Here is a 23,363-nt window from a genome sequence, read left to right on the forward strand (position 1 = left end):
TGTTAGTGAGATCAAAACAAAATTGAACCTACTCCTAAGATAAGTGATAATTTAAGTCAAAATATCTACTATAAAAACTTCATACTAATAAAATAAAAAATCTAAAGTTAAATTTTGAAATATGTATATATTTAATAAACTAATCATAAAAATAGTATCACATACCGAAAACAAAATTAATAGAATGATTTTAATTAATTAAATAAAAAAGGTTTAGAAGTGGAGAGCATATACGTGTAATGCGAAAAAAAGAAGAAGTGCAATTCACCCAAAAGAACAAAGGCCGGAAAGGAAAGAAAAGTGGGTGGCGTCACTCGTCAGCGACCTGCAATGGTTTTTGGTCTTGTCATAGACTCATAGTTAGTAAAACAGGCTAATGTCACAAAGTAAACTGTGTGTGTATGTGTGAAAGAAAGAGATTAATGTTTACTCTCTTGCGTTGCGTGTCTGACTTGGGTTTTTCCGCTTACTCACTTCCATATTTCCTCCACCTCATACGCAGTTCCAAAATATACCCAAAAGCTACACAGAAAGTGAAAGAATGGCCATGTTCATCACTTTAGTCAATCATCATTCTAATCAAGTGTAATTATCCCTCTTTCTTGTTCCTGTTGTAGATTGAGTATTTAAGAGAGTTGTAGAATCTGCTTTAAAAAATCCAAGCTTTCATCTTTTTCCCTTTTCTCTTGCTGGGTAAGTGGCTTTTATTATCAGCTTGCACATTCTTCTATTTGGATGCTATTGCTTATTCTCTCTTTGAGTGGGTGTGTTGTTACTTTCGACTTCATTTCGATAATAATTGCTTGTTCCCTGAGTCTCCTTATTAGTCCTTTACATGCCTTCTTTAATTTCATGTTTGAAAAGATGTGTGTTTTTTTTTTTTTTTTTTTTTAGGTGATTTATTCACACATGGTTGGTAGAGTTACCTGCTACTTGTGTTGGTGGTGGGAGACAGCAGGTACCCGATGGAATAGTTGAGATGTGGTCAAGCTGGCTCGGACACCAGTGTCGTAGAAAAAAATATTTGCGAATGAGTTGTTCTTATTGTATGGTTTGTTCTTTTACTTTAGTTGATTTAGAAAGCAGTTGTTCTCAGAGTTGGTACCATGGTAATCTTTTGTTAAGAATGTTGTTAAACTTTGTTTGGGATTAAGACTTAGTTGTTATAGTTGTAGATGCTTCTGAACTTCCAGCTCGACGTATATCTATTTGAGCAGTAAATTCGAGCAATTTCCAAGAGCGGCTTTGACGGTCTCAGTATTTTGCAGTTTTAGGTTGCTAAGACAGCTTTTTACAATTTTTTGTTTAATTTAGCTCTTGATGGGAAGACTGAGATTGAAATAGGCTGAAGGTCATATTCAGAAGATGGGTGGCATTTGCTCTAGAAGATTTGCCGCTGAGAGCACAACAGATTGTGGCACTCCACATAGTAATGGTGCTGGAATTGTTTATCCGTCACATAGATTGCCCACACAACTAAATAGTGATCCTATGCAATCTCCGGCTGGGGAAAACACTGATAACCAACTAAGTGAATCGGCATTATCTTTTCCAGAGGTGAATACGATTTCCCGTGGGGCTCCTATGGATGATATTGATGATGGAATTCCAAGATTGTCCAGAGATTTATCTAATAAATCTAGATCAACAAGGTCAAAGCAAGTTGCAATTGCAAAGGTGAGTAGTCTTAGAGCTGCTTCACGAACAAAAATATACTTTTTCGGCTTTACTGTTAAAAAAATTGCAAATATGAGTAGTCAATCACATATGCTATGTCATGTCCTTTGGCTGTGACCTGGATGCATCTGTCTTTTCTTTCATCATTAGTTCTGTCTGAAAATTCTCGATGTAAGAGTTATAATGATAAATATCCCCCATTGACAATAAGCAAATATGAGGGGTGGATCCACTTATACAAATGGAAGATTTCTCAGGCAAATGGATAAATCAAATGTGAAAGAGAGAAGAAGAAACCAAGTGAAGGAACAAAAGAAATGCTTTTATTGCTGTAGTGTTTGTTTTTTAGAGTATGTTATTCAAAACTAATAATGCGGGAAAACACCGTGCGATTATGACGAATTACTTGGTATTTTTTGCTTCATCTCTTGTACTCCTCTCATAAAACTGTAGAATGCAATTTGATAAACCCCTGAAAGTGTCTCCTACTCTTTATCACAACATCGGATACTACATGACACAGATTGTCATGGTATAGCCTCCAAAACGGATAAGGCTCAGTGGATTCTGTTAACTGGAATTTATTTATTTTTTCGCTTGAAAGGTTTCGGAAGTGAGTTCACTGTTGGGGAGAGCTGGTACAGCGGGGCTCGGTAAAGCAGTTGATGTGTTGGACACACTGGGTAGCAGCATGACAAATTTAAATCTAAGTAGAGGTTTTGCGTCAAGCATGGCAACAAAGGGAATTACAATTTCAATTTTGGCATTTGAAGTTGCAAACACCATTGTCAAGGGGGCCAATCTTATGCATTCCCTTTCACAAGAGAATATTAAGCATTTGAAGGAGGTGGTTCTTCCTTCAGAAGGTGTGCAGCTATTGGTATCAAACGATATGGATGAACTCTTGAGAATTGCTGCAGCAGACAAGAGGTGTGAAAGATTCTGAGATAGCTTATTGCCGTAAAGTAGATGCTACTTTCAGGTTTTGTGTGCAGAGTGTGAAATTCCTACTATTCTTGTAATATGACAGGGATGAACTGAAAATATTCTCTGGTGAAGTGGTTCGTTTTGGAAATCGCTGCAAAGATCCTCAATGGCACAACTTGGACCGTTATTTTGAAAAGTACTTGCTATAAACTTTAGTCTAGTATTGCTTGCTTGTCATCCGAACAGTGAAAATGAGTGTTGCATATCATTTATAGTGCATTTCATTATACTTAGGTTGGAATCTGAACTGACACCTCATAAACAATTGAAAGAAGAAGCAGAGGCTGTAATGCAGGAGCTCATGATCGTGGTTCAGTATACAGCTGTGAGTTTTATCTCATTCTTTCTACTTTTGTTTCATCTCTTGGTGAGAAATAAAGGCACAGGAGAATATTATTAAAGGTACTTCTCAACTGTTGTCTAACAGAGCTCAATTTTATACCCATACTTTACAACACACATAATACCGATGTGGGACACTAAGTATACTGTACATAACACTCCCCCTTAAGCCGGTACATATAAATCATATGTACCGAGCTTGTTCATTTAACTTCACAAACTTTGTAACAATATCTGCTAAGAGTATTTTTTTCTTTGACGATTACTCAATCTCAATGTGTTTAGTCCTCTCATAGAATACTGGATTTGATGCAATATGAAGGGAAACTTAATTATCATACGCAAGTTTCATCTGATGGATTCCTCCAAATTTCAATTCTCTGAGCAATTGTTTGACCCAAACTAGCTCACATGTTGCATAACCATTGTTCGATATTCTGCTTCTGCACTAGATCGATCAACCACATGTTGTTTCTTGCTTTTCCAAGACACAAACCTACCTCCTTTTTTTTTTTGGATGAAGTAAGTGATATCATTATGGCATCAAGTAGATGCAAATAGTACAAAAGATAGTAAACGCAAAAGTGAGTTTGTTAGCTCCATTACAATGTGCACTATACTAAAGATAAGGAGCTAACAAAGTTCAAAAACTTATCAGTGGAGTTTACAGGAAAGAGATTACTCTAGCTATACAAAAATAAAAGACAAACTCAGAGTGTGATTAGGAGCAGTGTTGTCAAAGGCGCGCTTAAAGCGCGCTTAAGCCCTGAAGCGAGGCTCAAAACACATTGAGCGCTTCGCCTCGCTTTGTGGGCGCTTTAGTGTCGCATCAAAGCTCTAAAGCATACTTTTCCTTACCAATGAGCGTAATCCTGAAAAGACGACCTTAAACAATTGATATTTCACTTTATCGTGAATTTTTTTTCAATTTCTTTGTTCATATAATTTTTATTCGTGCTTATAATGATTAGTCTTGGACTACATGCATATTTTTACTTTTTCTCCCGTTGCGCCTTTTTTTATTAAAGCCCACGCTTTATTTGCGCTTTGCGCTTAAAGCCCCAACGGACCTTAGAGCTTTTTTGCGCTTTTCGCCTTTGATAACACTGATTAGGAGTAGATATTCCATCAAAACGTTTTCGATTCCTTTCTGTCCAGATACACCAAAAAATGTAGTCAGGAATCATTTTCCAGATCTTCCTGATGGACCTACCAACTTTCCAAGAACTCCAGCATATGTAGGCATCCTTAATCCTCTCAGGTCCAAAAACTGAAAAGAACATGTTCCAGATATCTGTAGCAACTGCACAATGTAATAGGTGATGACTGTTGGTTTCTATGTTCTGATGGCACATATAGCATCTGTTGACAATGTGTATGTTCCTTCTCTGGAGATTGACTTGAGTCAAACATGCTTTGTAGCAAGCTTTTCCAGCTGAAACAAATCACCTTAGGGAGTAATTTGTTTTTTTCCAGATTAATTTTCATGGCCAATTATCCACCATCTCATTCTGAGCACAAAGAATTGAATATCCTGCTTTAACAGAATATAGACCATCTGTTTTATCACCCCATCTTAGTCTGTCTGAAATCTGCTCGTTGGTTATGCAGTTCTCCAATCTTTCAAGTAAGGTGAGTAGTTCTTCAAGCTCCCAATTCTGTAGGTTCCTTCTGAGTTGTGGGTTCCATGCATTGTCTGCTCTATTTTGTGAGATAGTGGAGTCTGGATTACTGAAGATCAGGAAAATATTAGGATAATTAGTTTGCAAAGCTGAATGCCCCAGCCACTTGTCTTTCCTAAACTTTATGTTTGTCCCATTACCAACCTGCAACCTGCAGTTCTGGTAAAATTCATCCCACAGATTGGTTATGTTCTTCCACAAGCCTACACCATATCTAAACGTAGACACAAAATTATCTCCTACTAAAATACAATATCTAGATGTAGAACATTTATCAGTAGGTGAGCCTGCCCAATCAGCATTTGTGTATCCAACGATCTGCTCATCGTCTTGATTGTGAAGAATAGTCCTTTGCTTGGGGCTAATTTTATATACTGGAGAATGCAGGCATCTGCATCCCAATACCTTTCACTGGGAGAGTTCATCAACTAACTTACAATACTCACAAGAAAGGAAATGACAGATCTAGTCACTGTGAGGTAATTCAACTTACCAATCCTATATCTTTCAGGATTGTTAAGAGGCTCCCCTGCCATCGCAGCAGCTTAACTTTCCGATCTATATGAGTGTCAATGGGTCTACAACTTGTCATTTCTGTCTCCCCATAAGTGTCTAAAGCATACTTTCATTAGGAAATAACAATGCCTGATCTAGATTGAACGACCTTAATACCTAAAAAGTATTTCAATCTGCGTAGATTCTTAGTCCAGAAGTGCTAAAAGAGGTGTTGCATCAGATTAGTGATACCATCCTGATATTGCTGGTAATAACGGTATCGTCAACATAAATCACCAAATAAATACACAGTTTGGGAGCATCATGGCTAACACATGACGACCATAACAAAGAGGTTTTCAGTTAGGCAGCAGATGTCATCTATGCAGAAGAAATCAGGAAACTGTCAGCCACTTGTTCATGCACTGCTCAGGGGCCACTGATATATGGAACATGTTCTACTGTATTTTTGGCTTAAGCTGGGTCATGCCACAGAATTTGAGAGGCACACATGAGTTGGACTCTTCGGAAAGTTGATAAGGCCATAAAAAAATTTGGCTGATGATTCCTGCAGTTATTTTTTGTTGTTTATGGACTGAGAGAAATAGAAGATGTGTTGATGGAATCTCAACTCTAAATTACTCACTTAAAGCTAAATGCTTACTCAATTTGTTTTGCTGGACTAAGTTATCCCCAGTAATTAGTATTGGACATTTTTTGGAGTTTGTTAGCACTGTTGTTCTAGATTGACACATTGTGTAGGGGCTAACAATTTCTTTTGTATTTTTGTTTCCTGTAATTATGCTCCTTGTAACTTTGCATCTTCTTGATGCCTTTTTTAACCTTCATGAAAAGAAAAAAAAATCTGCATCTAATCCATCTAATCCTACCTGTGTAGCATAGGCACCAATGACATTGATTGTCTTATTTCCAGAACAAGACTCAAGGAGATAGTCCTATTCCCAACTCGCTTTACCTTTAGAACCTTGTCCTTAAGTCCCCGTTCTACAATAATTCTCACTCATTCCTATTTTTATCTACCCAACAACACCTTTATTTATAATCCGTATTGTCTATATCTTTAGTCTTTTGCCCTGTCCATTTAGTTTCCTGGAGGCATGCAATGTCAACTTCCTCCTTTTTGGTTTCTACTAAATCTATTGACTTTTCTGTCAAAGAGCCTATGTTCTAGCTACCTACCCGAATCTAACTCTCTTGGGCTAGCTTCCTTATCCTTATCCGTCCATGAGGCGGGAACCTTTTTTGTTTTTGCCTTTACACACGCGCGTCCATGATAGCTTATCCTTTTATAGTTTGCACCACATCCAGGCGTTGATGTGGCAGAACTAACTTCTTTACCCATACCTTTCTATGATGCGGGAACCCTAACTCATATCTTACACACCCAAGCGGCGATTTGATGGAAGACCTAAGCTTATTTTCATCATTCCGAGTACTGATGTAACGTGTGCCTAGTTGATCACGTCCCAACGATATTTATATTCTGAGCATTCATTATGATTGGCTAGTCTTATGCTGCTGCCAACTTACTGCAACCCTGCTCCGTCATTCCGATCTGGGACCGGCATTCTCATACAGGTGGAGTTAGAGAGCTTTGTGCTTATCACAAAAATAAAAAATAAAATTAAAAAAAGAAAAAAAGGAAAAAGAAAAATGATAAAAGAAGCTGGACGGGGAGCTTTATTTGCTCATTAATTCATTTGCTGTAACTGGGGACATCTACTTGCATTCCGCTTCCTTCAAACCAGATCAACCAGCTCAGGCTCTAGTAAGGAGAACTTTGTGCTTTTTGCAGGAACTATACCATGAATGTCATGCATTGGACAGATTTGAACAAGATTATAGGCGTAAAGTTCAAGAAGACGATACTTCAAATGCTACTCAGAGAGGTATCCCATATCAATAGTTATTCCCTGTTATATTTGTTTTTCCTTAAAGCAACTTGAAGCTCTATTTTCCATGTGTGAAATTCAAATTAAGCTGCCTCAATGTGTTTAGTGTTTACCGTATTCTTATGGTTTACCAGCATAGCAATTTTTTCATGTTGTGGTGTCTTGACAGAGCACTCCATATGTCAGTATATATGGGGTTCATTGAACAGGTTACTAGTGTAACAATGTTTAGTGAGTGTTCGCATGGGGAAATTTCAAAGGTCATGAGTAAAAAGGGGGGACTTTAGGAGGAGAATGGGAAGCAACTCCGGATTTGCATTTTATAATCCTTCTGCATAATCTCTTTTGAAGACTTCGTTTAGGGAATAGTTATCTCTCTGCAAAAGCAAATCTCACACTTTCATCCGTATGTCAACTCTTGTACTGTAAGTTGTAAAGACTTCAGTTAATCTATTCTAGAGAAAAAACGTGACTTCAAAACAAGACAAGTTGCCAGCAAAGATAAAAGTTAAGTAAATGTACAATACGCTAATTTGAAGCCTTAATATTGTTGGGAGACTTCTAACTATGGTTTAGTTCAGGTCCAATGACCAAGGACTCTTGTAAAAAAGTCTGATATCTAAGTGTCCAAGCATTGGATACTAACATATTTTAATAGCCAATGTAGTTATTAGCAGAGATTGTTTGCACTCGATATTGCATGTCTGGGAACAAGTCAAATTTTCTTTAGAAAAAACGCAAATGGAAATCTTACTTTCTCATATCTGTGTCCTCGTCTTGCCTTGGGGCTATGCAGGGCACATTGGAGCGCCCCTACTCAAAAAATGACTTCAAGTTCATTTTGTGTAGAAGTCAATAAAGGCTTTATAGCACAATTCAAGTTTTCCCCATGGAATTGAGGGAATGGTGTAGAATGGACTGTAGGAGGCAGTCAGGCAGTGACAGTTTGAGTAGTTGCATAGCTGGAAATTCTTTTGGTTCTTGTTTGATGGTTGAACGAAAGATTAGGTGGTACAACCAGGGAAATCTCAACCAGGTGGAGGAAATGTTTACGGATCTATTGATTCTTCTTTTAGTCTTTGGTTGTAGACGCACGACATACTTCTCTATACTTTCAGGTGTGGTGAACCATAATTGTGGATCCTTTAGTTTTTAGTTCTTTCTAAAATAAACTGACAGGTTGTGGGTTCTGGCATTGATTACTTAGTCTTCATGAGATGTGACTAGTTATTACAGCTCACCTCCTTTCAGAATCTTTTCCTTTCAGACCAGTCCGTAATAACTATGGACTATTTTGTCTGGTGATCTAAAGAATTTCTGGTTGAGCATGTGGGGTTACTAGATGATCGCTTGAATGATAATCACTTTGCAGATCCTTATTTAATTTTTTTTGGTTCTCAAGATTAAATTTTTCAATGTAACTACCAAGGTAAATGATTTAAATCAGATCCTGATTAAGGCAGGTTAATTCAAACTCTCAGTCCAAAAAAGATGTTAGGCTTGGTATAGACTAGCACCTGAGTGTTTCTTAATCCTCTTTGTTTCTTGTGCTTTCTTGCCTTCTTCTTTTACTTTTCCTTTTCTTTTTCTCATTTGCTGCATGTCTGGTGTAATATTCTATGTTTAATTTTGTGTAGGAGATAGCCTTCCAATTTTGAGGACAGAGTTGAAAAGTCAAAGGAAGCTTGTCAAAAGCTTGAAAAAGAAATCCCTCTGGTTCAAGATATTGGAAGAGGTAGCAAGTCAGTGGTGATTTATGATCTCTTTTGTTTTTGAAATTAACAATGGTAATTTGATTTCTACTTGGTGGGCTTGTTACATGATACATATTTTATATATCATGAGATGGTTAAACTGTTTTAGATAAATTAATCAGTTTTCTTTGAATTGATCAATCTTACACTCGTAATTGAAGGTGACGGAGAAGCTAGTGGACGTTGTGCATTTCCTTCATTTGGAGATCCATGCTGCATTTGGCTATGCCGGTAATGCTTTAGAAACTTCAATGTAACTTCTCTTGTGGTTCTTTGTTGCTGTCATGTCTGCGATAGTTGGACGAGTGATTGCTGTTATTATGATTTTTTTTTCTTTTTCACTAATGCTTGTAGTCAAGTCTTGTTGTATATCTGGAGAGATTCATTTTTCGATGAAACTTTCTATGTTAAGTTGTTGATAAGCATGACAAAACTATACCTTGATTTGATTTTATCAAACTAGTGTGAGCTTAGTGCACTGGGCTGCCCTTTCTTTATGCTTGGCGTGAAGGTATGTACTACCAGTGATACCTATCAAATTGTCCGTTGAAAACAGATGGTTTCTGCTGTTGAAGCATGTCTAGTGGTCTAGGGGAATCATTGGTCTTGGATGAATTTTTGAGTAATCTGCTACTAGCATTGCAGATAACAGAACTATAGTTTCTAAAGATTTTGCTTATTGCTCATTACTTGTGTGTGATGTTACAGTTACACTAATTGTACAACTAATGAGTTGATCCAATGGTCCCTTCTGAAATGGCGTATTATTTCATTTGGAGGATAGAAACTCATGGAACTCACTTGTGAACTTTTGTTTAATCATAATAATTTTGCATTACTGTGCTGATTTTGCACAACATATCTAGTTAAAATTGTATCAGCCTGTCTTGACTAGGCTGCACATGGTTTAGTGACAAGATTGGCAAGTTTGTGGTATCATTATTACTGTAGTCTTGCTGACCCTTGCAGATGGAGATAGGCCTGTGAAAAACAACCACGAGAGGTTGGGATCTGCTGGTCTTGCATTGCATTATGCAAATATCATCACTCAGATTGATATACTTGTAAGCATCCCACGCCCATTATTTGAAAAATCACTGTTATTTTCAGCAGGCTTGCTCTAAGTATTTTGTCTTTACTTCCATCCTTCCATCCTGCCTACTTTTGTTCTCTATTGGTAATGTGAGGTTATGGAATATGGAACACAAGTCCTGTTCTTTCTCTAGCTAGCTAAGACACCTTTTTGGTGATCATATCAACAACCCTTCTCTATGCTGGTATTTTCTCAATTGATCATCATCTTTGATCCCCTTTTATATGCTCTCATTGTGCTTCAAGACTCCCCGGAGAAATTGGATTGAAGCTCACCGATCTGCCATTGAATTTGTGAATTTCAAATCTTTGCTTGAATTTGATATCTGCTAAGCTTTAGTACTTTTTGACATGCTAATGGGCAATTGAACCTTTACATTAGTAATTCATCCGGAAATTTCCTCTTTAAATTTTATGCAATATCTTTGTCCTTCAGTTTGTTACTTAGTTTTTTTTTCATCTTTATTCTGTTATAGCAGTTTTGGAACATTAAGAATTACACTTATTTCACTTGCTAAAGCGCACCTTTTGATTCCTTTGATGATAACGCTAGTTCCTTGGTAGTCTTATATACATTTTTCCATTTCTTGTTGACATCCCCAGAGAGATTGTGCTCTTTTAATAAATGATCTTGTTGAATCAATAACAAAAAGTTCAAATTAATTTTGAAGTGCTTATGTTCTTCTATTGTTGATATTGAGTTAAATATTTGATCCGTAACTACTCAGCATTTTGAAGTCCATAATCATCTAACTATTTTGCCCCTACTTTCTTACTGATTACCAAATTCCTCATGTTCATTCTGTTGATTTAGTGTTTTGATTGAGCCAACATCAAGCGGTAAGTTGGCTGTTCTATTCCTTACCTTCGTAAGGTTAACTTGGTTAAAATAAATTGCACTAGTAAGACTAATTTGATCAGTCCAACAGAATCACCTTAGATGATTCAGGTGATGACTCCAACATAATAGCTACTTTTGACTATAACCAGGAACCAATGCATTTCAATCTGCAACATTCTCCCCCTTCAATTCCTTTTTTTCCCGCTTCACAGCCCTCTGAGCTTATTCTTTTGCCTGAATCAACAATTTAACTTACTTTTCTAACGGTTAACAGTACCTACAATCTTCCCTATTTGGAAATATTAAAGTTTCCTTGTGTGTGTGTGGGTGGGGGGCAAATGAAATTTCCTCTTACTTTTCATGCTCTATCATTTTCTTTCCCTTGTTATTTTTGTTTTATTTTCTAAATTCTTTCCCTTTCTTCAATTGAATTCTTCCTTCTGAATTCTAATTAAAAGAAGAAATAAAAATATTGAATGACTTGGCATTGGGATTGACTCATGCTCTCAACCAGTACAAGCTAATTCTGCGAAAGTTCCCTCTGTGGTATGCCTTTACTGCTTCCCTGCTGAAGCAGATTTTAGCTCCAAAATGCCAACCGCTCCATTCCTCCAACCCCCCCCCCCCCCCCCCACAACCGCCAAAAAATAAAAATAAAAATTCTTATGACCACTTAAACTGTCCTTCCCAGGTCTTCAATCCATCCCCTCATCTTTTTCTCACCTGTCTTATCACTTGTGCCTCCTCGCGTTTCTCCTTTGGCATGCTGTTCCCAGATTTAAACAATAAAGCTTGGAAGAGAGGTTATATATGTCAGAATCTTCTTCTTTTTGGCTTATGCTGAACATAATGTTCTGTTTCTCTCTGGGTTGGCAAAGTGGCATAGAAAGTCTCAGATGCTAGGTCCAACTTAGAGACTCAACCAAGTTCCAGAAGTTATTATTTTTGCACCTAAATTGCTGAAAGTTAACTGAATCAATGAATGAATTGGGTAATCAGTTTTTCAGTTTAGTTGAGTGGAAAGCTAAATGACAGACTAAATTGATCTTCCATAGTGGTAGGAACAGTTTGAGCAGCTTCTTCGAGGGGCCAAGTACAGAAAGAAGGTATATTTCTCAAGAAGAGAAAAAAGAGAAGTATTTGAAGGGTTTAACTGATGTTAGCAAATGTCTAGAAGTGCTGATGTCATTCGAGCCTCTATTTAATCTTTTGATTGTCCAATTGGCTAGTCTGGATATTGAAGTGTTTTCCATTTTGGCCAGGTTTAAACTGAAGCATCCATCCTCTTATTTCCATGTTCTTCTCTAATCAGGAGCCCTAGTAAGATGGGAAGGTAGATAACAAGCTAACTTAGTTCTCCCAAGATGGACCTTGAAATCTTAAGTTTGTTAGAGATTGTATCCTGTGGAATCAGATTTTAGAGGCAAGGGCTTGTTTAGATCGTACTTTCTCTTTGCAGCATTCCATCTTCTGCTCTGTTACCTATGAGAAGTTTTTACCCAAACAGCTTTGACTATTTAAAAAAAAATCTTGAGTATTGAGATTCTCTGATGCTTGACAATTGGAATACAATTAGAAGCAATGCCACTATGACAAATGATATCTTCTCTATTACTTTGGACTTATAGAAGGTAGCGATTATTGTAAATTGGAAATTGGGATAGTGCAACTAAGATCACGATCTGACAATGTCTATTATGAGAATTTTAGAGGATCTCATTAAACTATCATCGGAGAAATTTGGGTTTGGGCTTACTTGCAAGCATTGTTGTGTTATAGATATGCAGTTTTCATTTTTTTATTTTTATTTTTCCACAAAACTTCTGGTTCTTGTGCATAGTCCGCAAAGAGGCCTCATGTTGGAGAATCATTATCATAATGGATGTCAAATTTATTTTCCATTGACATGTATGGTGATAACCATATTTTAGAAGTTTGGACAGTGCAAATGAGTTTTTAGTATTTCATCATAACAAACCTACCGCACTGTAAGCGCCAGAGGTGTTCTTATTGTGAAGAACAAGAGAAGAGATGAGAGAATTTGTGTTGTATGAATTGACAATGTATAAGAAGAGCTCCTCATATAGAAGTTCTAGACCACATATACTCTGGTAGATAGTTACTTCATACTCCTAGCATGATAAACAAATATTTTACTACTAAAAATAAATTATATGCATAAAATTCTTTGGAATATTACAAGACATAGTACAATGAATCTGGTCAATATTGTAACTCTCTGTCAAGTTGGAGCATACAGATCATAGATTCCGAACATGCCACACATATATTACGTTGGTCATTAGAGTTGGATTGCATTTTTAGCGGATAAAGTGGATGAATCTCAATATGTCTAATGGTCCTTTCGACGCATATTGATTTAGATGCTCTATATTTATTTCATTTGTGCTACTTCTCTGAACTTTAAATTTCTTGAGTAACTGCTTAAACTATATAAGCTCATCGCAGGCTTATAGCTGTATACTCAGCTTATGTCTTGATCTAGCAACCATATCTTTGCTTTGTACATATTGCTTGTTTATTAGGAATTTAGGATAGGACCTTTTCATATCCCGTATGACTTGGACTTGTCTTGGCTCTCTTCTTTGAGAAGCGAGACTGTGAGACTTCGGTTAGATGGTTTCGTGTGCATAGTTTTCGAGAAACACGGGATTGTGATAGCAAGGCTTATTGCTTAATGTCTTACCTATAAAAGAAGTAGAACCTCCCCTGAGATAGTAGGTTTCATTTAATCAAAACATAACACTTGAATGTAGATTGCCTATTGAATGAGATTTAGCCCAATATGCATTCTTAAACCTGACCCATGAATTTTTAGGTCAACTACTTCATTGGATGAACATCTAGCCTAATATGCATTTGTAAACCTAACCCGTGGATGGAAGTGTAACAGAAAAACCGAAAAATCAAATTGAAGCGGAAAACCTAGTCAAACCAATGAAAGACCGACTTGTGGTCTGACTAGACTTAGTTTAGTGTTAATTTAAAACCCGGCAATGTCTGGTTTGGTTTGGGGTTAAACCTCCCCAGGAAAAAAAAATTCGAATAAAAAATCGAACCAAATTGACTATATATGTATAAATAAGATGTATGTTTGTATATGTATTTTGAATTCTGCAACTCATAACTAAAGTAAAAATAAAATTTTTAGAACTGGATTAAGAACATGTTGATTATCTTAAGTTCATAAATGAAAATAAGTAAAACAAAAAAGTATGAGGGTTTTGGCCTATAATATTTGTGCTCATTATCAATGCATCTCATATGTAACATTGAAGACTTAACTCCTCCATGACTTATTGTAAAGAAAAAAAGAGGCAAAACCAGATGCAAGCAAACTAATTTAGCAATTCTTAAAGTTTGACTAACCTAATTTAATCTTTAACCTAATTTAACCTTTACCATAAGAAGAAATTAGGTTGTTTCGTTGGATTCGGACAAATCCACAACGGTTTCAATTTTGAAATGGAGAATAAGTTATGTTTTTATGCCGACAAAAATGATTTGGGTTTAACCATTTATAATGAAATATTAAATTTATTAATTCACCTCTATATAAGGTGGGAAGAAATATCCTTTTTAGATACTTTCAGTTTCAAAAGATATGTATCATTTCATGTGTAAGTCTAAACTAGATACATTTATAATGTGACATTAAATTCAGTATTTGTTTATTAATTCACCTATATATAAGGTGGGAAGAAATATCCTTTTTTAGATACTTTCAGTTTCAAAAGAAAAATAATATGTTTCATTTCATAATTAAGTGTAATCTAGACATATTTATAGTGAGATATTAAGTTCATTAGTTCTACATACAAAGTGGGACAAATTTTTTAATTTCAGTGCATGCTAGGAAACTTCACATTGACATACACCTAATATTCACGTGATTGGAGAAAAACTTGAAAAAACTAAGACCCCCGACAAAATTGGAAAAATCAAAACTGGAAACCGACTTTATGTTGGTCTGATTTGGTTATATTTAACAAACTGACATAGTTGGCTTGGTGTTTTTTTAAAGGAAAAACCAACTAAACCGAACCATGTACACTCTACCCGTGGACTTTAAGGTCGACTACTTCCAAGACAAGGAGAGCCCTTAACATGCTTGGGTCGTTATAAGAGATTGGTCGATAAGTTGAATTATCTAACCATCACATGCCCGGATGTCTCATTTGTTGTTATTTTTGTCGGTCACTTTTTGCAAGATCCTCTCATGATAGTCGCTAGGATACAGTGGTACACATCCTTCAACGTATCAAGAATAATCCAAGACATGACTTCAATGAGAGGATTGAGGAAATAGTGAAATTATTAGGTATGCAGATGCATACCGGGCTAGATCCATGACTCCATTCGATATACTATCTACATCCAGCTATTCTGCATCTTGGGAAGTTTCCTGTTTTTTTTTTTTTAAAATAGGTAAGACATGAACAAATAAGCCTGCTTTCATAAATTTTGCTGCTTATCGATTGAAAACAAAGTGCCCCAAGCCATCTAAGTACTGTCTCATTTGCCGAAGAAGAGAGCTGAAACTTAAGTTGTCCCAAATCTTTAGTTTGGAAGTGAATGAAGAAACCTCATTTTAGTGTCTCACCCTTTCTGGTCATCTTCATTAATGACTTTACTCACGGATGAACATGATAGAGACACCGATGATATAGAGTGTCATGAGAAAACAATCCGACATACATGAGCTATTACAAAATGTTGAACTACATAAGTGAACCGTCCAAACAAACTCGTGGAGACTGTTTGATGTTGACATACTAGACTGGACTCCCTTAGAGCAACAAAGTAGGTATTGCTTCATATAAAGTATAAACCTCCTCCTCTAGCTCGTTATGGAGAAATGTGTCTTTGATATAGACCTAATGAAGAGACCGATTCATGCGTTCATAGATAGTAAGAAGAGAGAAGAGATCACCACAATTATGAACTTCGGGTATGCTTTAACTACAATACGAGCTTTAAGTTGGTCAAGTTGTCCATCAATCCCTATTTTTATCAAGTATACCTATCGACACGCAAATGTGGACTTTCCGGCCAGCAACTATACTAGTTTCCATGCACTGGAATGCAAGATACACATTTCATAATCAATTTGCACATTTCACCCTGGACTAGCTAATGCCTTGGTAGCTCGTGGAATAGAAACAGAAAATATTGACAACACAAAAAGTATACTGGTATGGAGACATCAGATGATAACTTAAGAAGTTATATAGGGGGGTGAGGGTTTCGAATTGTGTGAAAACATTTTCGAACAATGATAATGAGATCATCTATTGGAGGCAAGGCACGACTGGGACTGGAATGCGCGCGATGAAGTAATTGAGTCATCTACTGTACTATCAATGGGGACCTCACTAGTAACTAAAGGAGGAAGGTCGAGAATAGTCAAATTGTGGAGAATAAAAATATGAATGATAATGCTCAAAGAATGTTCATATTCGGAGACAAAAGTACCAATTTAACGCGGGAGATTAAAGTTTTTGCAAGCTGCGAGTACCCATAAAGACATTTCACTGACATCACAGTGATTTATCTTTCCTGAAGTTACATCATGCACAAAAGGTTACTCCCAAAAACTTTATGCGGAAGTTTATACAGAGATTCATTAGGATATTGACCGAATAAGGAATTTAATATTTTGGAGCCGACGAAGACATACAAGTTGATTAGCTAACACCAAGAACTGGTTTTATCTAAAATTGAAGAGGAATATTATAGTGAATTACTGAAGTAGTAATGTGTCGGTAGCCCAACTAGGTGATTGTTCTTGTGCTCAACTATCCTTTTTATGTTGAAGAGTGTAATGAGATGATGACTAATGGAGTCTTTCTTGGGAAGATATGGATACTTTGAATTGACTTGTAAAAGTACTCCTTGGTATTGTCACTTTGTAAGGTACTAATTGGGACTCCTATTGGATTATAACATCCTCATAAAATTCTTACGTATATAAAACAACTCAGAACCAAGTTTTCAAGGGCAGTGGGAGTAATCATCAATCAAGTGAAACAGTAATGGAAGCCAAGACTAGAACTAACTGGCTTGGTTATATATATTTTGGTGGACAAGTTCTAAAGCGGTAGATAGTCTACCATTATCTTGTTTTGGGGAAGTAGCGCATTTTTGTTTTCCAAGTTTATACAACTTGCTTTCTATTGATTACATGGCGGAAAATTAGAAAGTCTCTGTCGAAGTTACGAGAGATGGTGATGACCAAGATGTCCATGGATATGAAGAATGGGATTCACCACTAGTAAATGCAGTGGAACCACAACCAGCCACTAATAAAGGCCTCTTGACTGGCGCCCTTCATCCAATTGGCTGTTTTGTAACCTGATCTTGCACAAGAGCTCATTGATTAGTAAAGCTACATGAACAGTCAAGGAATTGAGTAAGTTCGCCTATAATATAAGGCTAAATGGGCATTCAGGAACATATAGGACGTAGTTAAGAGTCAAAGATGGAGTAATGAGAACTTAGTGACTCCTATGTCCATGGTTCTGGCGCCATTAGTAAGGGTACTTATGGGTGGTAACTAAATGTTGGAAAAATAAAAGAACAGATGTCTATTACCAGTCCTGTGATCTAAGATTCCTAAATAGAAATGAAGAGCTTTTGAGGCATGTATTTGAGTTACTGGTATGTGATAGAGATGGACAAATACTTAGCCTATATTTTAGGATCCGCCATATTTTTCACTAGATCCACAATTGGCTGATCTCCTAAATGTGCTTTCTGATTTTTGTTTTCCATTGCCATTTATGATCAGAAAAGAAGAGTGAATTGGTTTTCACTTGACTTTAGTAGTGAATTTGACAAATCTGACTGCAGGAATGGACTCAGGACTCTGGAAAGCCCAAGTAAAAAGTTCTTTGTCATTTTTCTTTTTCTTTTCTCTTGAATGGATGTGGTCTAAAGCTGACTGGGCGCTGGCGTATCTCTGACTGGACTGATAACATGATGCTGACTGCTAACTAGTTTGCTGAAATTGCTGACGCGGCATTGACTTGGCTGCTGATTGGATTACAATGTACCGAAAGAACTCTATATTTAGGAGTTCTATGCCATGTATATAATAAATAGTTTATTTGATACTCCTAACACTCTTAAGTAAATATTCCATTGTTAGCTAAAGAATATATCCAGAGTTATTGGAATATTACACAATATGATACAAGAAATCTGGTCAATATTATGGTGCTCATCATGATATTGTTTGTGCCAAGATACTCATAGCTTGACAAAAACAAACATGTTGTGAGTATTTATTGTGAGAAGATGCCTCTTTTCATCCCCTCGTTTCGAAGTGTTTCTCAACTTTTGTTATTTTTACGTGCATTACTATCTGTCTACTGCTGGAATTATATATTTTGCAATCTAACAGAAGCGTAACTGATCGGCATTTTCAAATCATAGCCACATTAGTCGACTAGCTTATTAAACATGCATAGATTATTGTTACACAGTTATATTTTGTAATTTCTTTATTAATCACATCGCCTATTGGCATTACTAGCTAAGATATCTCTGTTATGATCAGGTAACTCGATCAGGGACAATCCCCCCAAGTACAAGAGATGCTCTATACCAAGGGTTGCCACCACGCATAAAGTCAGCATTACGTTTCAAATTACTGTCATTCTCACTCAAGGAAGAGGTACTTATGGTTATATGATTTATATCGTATCTAATGTCGAGGATGGATTATTCTATATTTTGCTTGTGACGGGTTTGCAAGTTTCTTCCTTCGAGTTAATTGAATTGTTAACAATTTCCTTGTGCAGTTGACAGTCCTGCAAATCAAAGGTGAAATGGAGAAAACATTGCAGTGGCTTGTACCCATGGCAACCAATACTACCAAGTAAAAACTTCTGTCCATGGCAATACTTCTTCATTGGCTATGGTTGCATGATCGTTACTATGTTCTAATCCCAATATGACTTTTGCTCTGCTACTTCTTTTTGGGACTTCTTTATCAAAAAAAATCTTTTTGGGACTCCTAATATTCGCAGGATGCTGTTAGGAGGTAATCTTTCCTTTTCTACAGATTTTACATAACTTGAGGTGATCATTCAAAATAAAACTGCGTGAGACTGATAAAAAATTATCCTTATGTGATGCTGGGAACAAAAGAAAGAAAAGCAAACAACGGCTGGTATGATGTAAGATGTTTTAGATGGTAATTTTTTTTTACAGAAGATGCTTTCCCGGCAAAATCATTTTCCAAGTTATTTTCGTTTTTCGTTAAGCATAAATTGGTGAAATACAATACTGGTTGTTGGATGTGGAAGGTTGAGGTTGGGCATGGCTTTAGTGTTTGGCGATAATTATATTTAGTAGGAATGGAAATAATGTTTACCTATAGGAACAAGTGTCAATGGACTGAAAATGAATGTTGTTGTCCATTACATAAGTTGTTTTCCTTCAATTCATCTGAATGAAAATGATTCTCAATGTTTTCAAATAGGAACAAGTGTCATGGACTGAAAAGATGGTTTCCTAGACAAAAGCATTCTCAATATCTTTTGGAACTTAGTGACAGAAAACGATTTCTAATGATGGCATATGTCATATCAACTGGGCCGATCTATTTAAAGGAAAAGACATGAAAGGGTAAAAGTAGCTACTTCCCAAAAATCGAAATTCTTGATCAATGGAGGAACAATATCACCATTTTTGTTCAATAAGATACCAAAGTGGTGATTGATAAGGATGTATTATTTGAAACGATCAAAAAATAAAGATGTATCATTTGACATCTGTATCCTAATATGTACATCTTTTCAGTACAAGCACTAGTTTGGCCTGCTAAAGAGTGGTTGGATGAGGTCTTTCCCTCCTTTTCCACCCACTCTTGTATGATAAAAAGAAGTAGGTGGTTTATTTTTTATCCTCCACTTCTTTGATCTCTTACCAAAGTCAATCCTAATTCCTAAAACAGTTCATGTTTATCCTATCCATCTCTTTAAAGAAAGAAAATATAACACAACATAGATTCAGGGAAAAAATAAAAATGCCATTCTGTTTCGCATTTATGGTGCTGTGGAAGTCGAATAGGGAAGGAAGTTGAAACTTCTATAGCTTCACATTCTTGGGGCTAAGTCTGCCCCTGAAATTTGGAACACATTAGACCAAAATTGATTATGCATTACGTTAAAATATTTTGGTTTAATCATCTCCCCGCGTACATAACACTGTTTTTTCTTTCCAAAAATAATTTCAGGGCCCACCATGGCTTCGGATGGGTTGGAGAATGGGCAAATACAGGGTGAGCTTAAATCTCTGTGGACTTATCTTTTAATTCGATTGGATCTTCTTTTGACTTTGTCTAATTGAAAAAGAAAATATCTGTAGGTCCGAAATAAACAGGAAACCTGCTAGCCAAGTTGATCTTCTTCGAATCGAGACACTGTATCATGCAGATAAGGAGAAAACAGAAGGATTTATTCTTGAATTAGTAGTGTGGCTCCATTATCTTGTCAGTCAGTCAAGAATTGCTGCTAATGGTGGAGTAAGATCTCCAATCCGTTCCCCTAATCAAAGGTTGATTCAGTTCTCTACCCACAAACCAAGCTCTCCATCTTCCCCGTTAACGGTTGAAGACCAAGAAATGCTTCGTGATGTAAGCAAGAGAAAACTAACTCCAGGGATTAGCAAGTCTCAAGAATTTGATACTGAAAAAACAAGGTTGAGCAAGTACCACAGGCTAAGTAAGAGCAGTAGCCATTCACCTATTATAAGTGAAACCAGGAAAGACCCCTTTCCGTCTTCTGTTCCAGTGATCGACTTTGACATTGACCGGATGAAAGCTTTGGATGTCATTGACAGAGTGGACACAATTCGAGGTGCATAACAGTACTACATTCGACTGCATTGCCAAATCGGATATCATGTGCATATGGCAAAACGAAAATGGAGTATCTTTTAACTGGACACCGGCTCTACTGTGATGCTACAGCAGCCCTAATGCATCAACAAATCATCATCATCATCATCTTTCCTTGTAGTATGACCTATTTACGTTAGGGAATCGGATATCTCTAACGCGTAGAGGATCAGAGATTTGTTGTAATGCAATATTTCCAGTAAATTCAGGGTGCTGCGGCGAGTGGAAATGATTTTTCTTCTATTTTTTGTTTTCTTAGAGGAAAAAGGGGGGCTTCGGACCCGGAACAGCATGGTGGGTAGGTGGGTGGGTGGGGAAGAACTAAGAAGGTAGAGTTGAGTCCTTTTTTTTTGGAGAGAAATGTATCTTAAATTTCTATTATCTTATGTACAGTGTTTTAAATAATTAAAAGTTTGTTATGTTTGTCTCCTTTATTGTCATCCTTTATACACTATTAAATGGAGCATTCTTTGCAGACATGAAAGGTGCAAATAAAGATTTTTAAGGGATGTGCTTTTCTTGTAATTTGCACACCTACTTTTTTCTATTTTCATTTAGACATAATTTCACTTATATATTTTTGATGATAATTTTACTTATATACCAACGTTTTTAATTCCATTGTAGCAGTAACGTTTGCGTGAACGTCCCTTAGTGCAGGTTTGATCACTCACTAGGAGTTCTGGGCATTTGCACAGGCAGCCACTTTTAAGGAAGCTACATAAATGAAAAATTAGTGCAAATTTAGCCATAGTCAGTCTTTGGTCTGAAATTCGAATTACAACAACAGAACTTTAAATTAGAATTTGAATTACTACACCTGAATTTCAGTCTAGTATTTATACCAAACTTCAGACTAAAAAGGTTGTGCATTGATGGTGGCTAGCTTCTCAAAAAAATTCAGATTGTGGCTAAATTTTATGTACAGTACACACACTCACTCTCTCTCTTTTAAATAATTTTAAAAAGGTGGAAAAATGTTAAATATTTTAAGTTATCCTATTAGGATTTGCACGTCAAAAGTGTAAGGTTGGGTTCTTCTAATGAAAAGATAAAAAGGGTAATCATATGCTCCTTGCCGCCCATGTGTAGGTATCAAATAAATAAAAAAACGATGACAATAGAATGCTTCACAAATATGATGATAATGATTCTTAACTACCTCCTTGATTACATAAATAAATAAATAAATAGAATGTACAAAAAGGAAAAGAAGATACAGATTCTTTTGAGATGTGTAAGACTAATAATAACATTATATAGAATGATATATGATTTTTGTAATGAAAAGATGATAGAAGTTCAAAGTTGACTAAAAGGACTTCCATTTGGTATAAATCTAATTTCACAGCCAAAAAAGAGTATCCAATTCCAAGTTCATGAAGCTATACTTATCTTTGTGGATTACACGATAGAAGAGAATCATGTAATGGATTTGACTCAAGATGCATATTCGTGGACTGGGGATTACGTACTATATATTGTGTTTGGTTAATATTACCAGAAACTGTCTCATTGATAATCCTTTACATATATGTTTAATTAGCCATTAGTTTAACAAGAACATATATTGAAGGGCATAATATGTATAAATATTTGCAAATTTAAAATAATGACTTTAAGTAGTTGACTGCCCTTCGACAACTCGCTCATAAAAAAAGAGCTTTTTTTTTGAAGTTGAGTCATTATATCACTTGTTAAAATATGCCCTTCGCTCAAATTTTTAACTTTCTCTTATTCTTTAATTTAAGAACTCTTTCAACTTAGATAGCTCTCAAACTAAAAGTTTCTATGCAGTAACGATACTAATATAAGCTCGTGACAACTAGGGGTGTACAAATGAAACCGACAAATCATATAAATCCGATAATCCGAGTCAAACCGAGAAAAAAAAATCCAACTATGGTTTGGTGTTGGAAAAAACAATCCGACCATATTTGGTTTGGTTTGGTTTTAACTAAAAAAAGTCAAACCAAAACCAAACAAAACCAACCCGATATTATATGTATAGAATTTTTAAATATATTTAATTCATAAAAATATTTACGACAGTGTAGTTTATAAATATTTCTTAAGCTTTTTCTTAGTTTTATCTTTTAACGTATTATTTCAAGCTTGGGCTTATAATTTTTAGATTCTCCAATAAGTTTTATAGTCCATAAATATTAGTAACTCAAATAAATCCTAAACCAAAATCAAATCAATACTAATGCTAATAAAAGACATTCAATTCAATTGCACTATGAATGAAAATAGTGTTGGATATCTATTTTTTAGTTTTTCCATGGTTTAAATAAAATGTATAACTTATTTTTCTTTTAGTGGTTAGTCATGTAAATAATAGTATTTATTAGTCATAATTTTAAATTATGTTTGTTTTCATTATGGCATATTAATAATATTTATTTTATGCTATTTTATTATCTTTATTGTTGAATATTTTAGTACAATGCCATGTCTCATCTCATATTTATGTTATTTTATTGAAAAATACCTTATATAGTTATGTCTTACTAGGATTAAAGAAATATTTGGAGCACAAATTTTACTTTTTGTGCTATGAAGACTTTATGTGAAAAAAAAAACGAAAAAATCCGAAAACCTGAAAATTCTGAGAAAAGCCGAGATTAAAAAACCGGACTTTTATTGGTT

The 23,363-nt window shown here is 35.8% G+C and overlaps 1 protein-coding gene across 6 annotated transcripts; it reads left to right on the top strand.

Moving 5' to 3' along the window:
- Positions 1 to 256: 256 nt before the first annotated feature.
- On the top strand, positions 257 to 21,220 carry LOC104102735 (protein PSK SIMULATOR 1-like). Of its 6 annotated transcripts, none has more exons than XM_009610547.4 (14): positions 257 to 693; positions 895 to 1,677; positions 2,282 to 2,607; positions 2,708 to 2,800; positions 2,899 to 2,989; positions 7,000 to 7,093; positions 8,734 to 8,831; positions 9,012 to 9,081; positions 9,820 to 9,914; positions 18,366 to 18,482; positions 18,610 to 18,686; positions 18,838 to 18,851; positions 20,049 to 20,093; positions 20,180 to 20,322. In XM_009610547.4, the coding sequence occupies exons 2-14, from the start codon at positions 1,366 to 1,368 to the stop codon at positions 20,188 to 20,190; spliced, it is 1,443 nt and encodes a 480-aa protein (XP_009608842.1). In that variant the 5' UTR covers positions 257 to 693; positions 895 to 1,365; the 3' UTR covers positions 20,191 to 20,322. The 6 variants fall into 6 exon arrangements, with proteins under 6 accessions (XP_009608842.1, XP_070055988.1, XP_009608836.1 ...); XM_070199887.1 differs by lacking the exon at positions 18,838 to 18,851 and having other exon boundaries at positions 258 to 693; positions 895 to 1,046; positions 1,315 to 1,677; positions 20,180 to 21,220; XM_009610541.4 differs by lacking the exon at positions 18,838 to 18,851 and having other exon boundaries at positions 258 to 693; positions 20,180 to 21,220.
- The last annotated feature ends 2,143 nt before the right edge of the window (positions 21,221 to 23,363 follow it).

This window comes from Nicotiana tomentosiformis, chromosome 4 (genome assembly GCF_000390325.3).
Source record: "Nicotiana tomentosiformis chromosome 4, ASM39032v3, whole genome shotgun sequence".
Lineage (NCBI taxonomy): Eukaryota > Viridiplantae > Streptophyta > Magnoliopsida > Solanales > Solanaceae > Nicotiana > Nicotiana tomentosiformis.

Coding starts and splice junctions, on each gene's coding strand:
- LOC104102735 (XM_009610541.4), top strand. CDS start 1,366: ATGGGTGGCATTTGCTCTAGAAGATTTGCCGCTGAGAGCACAACAGAT. Junction 9,082..9,819: donor TGCTGCATTTGGCTATGCCG/GTAATGCTTTAG, acceptor TGACCCTTGCAG/ATGGAGATAGGCCTGTGAAA. Junction 20,094..20,179: donor GGAGAATGGGCAAATACAGG/GTGAGCTTAAAT, acceptor AAATATCTGTAG/GTCCGAAATAAACAGGAAAC.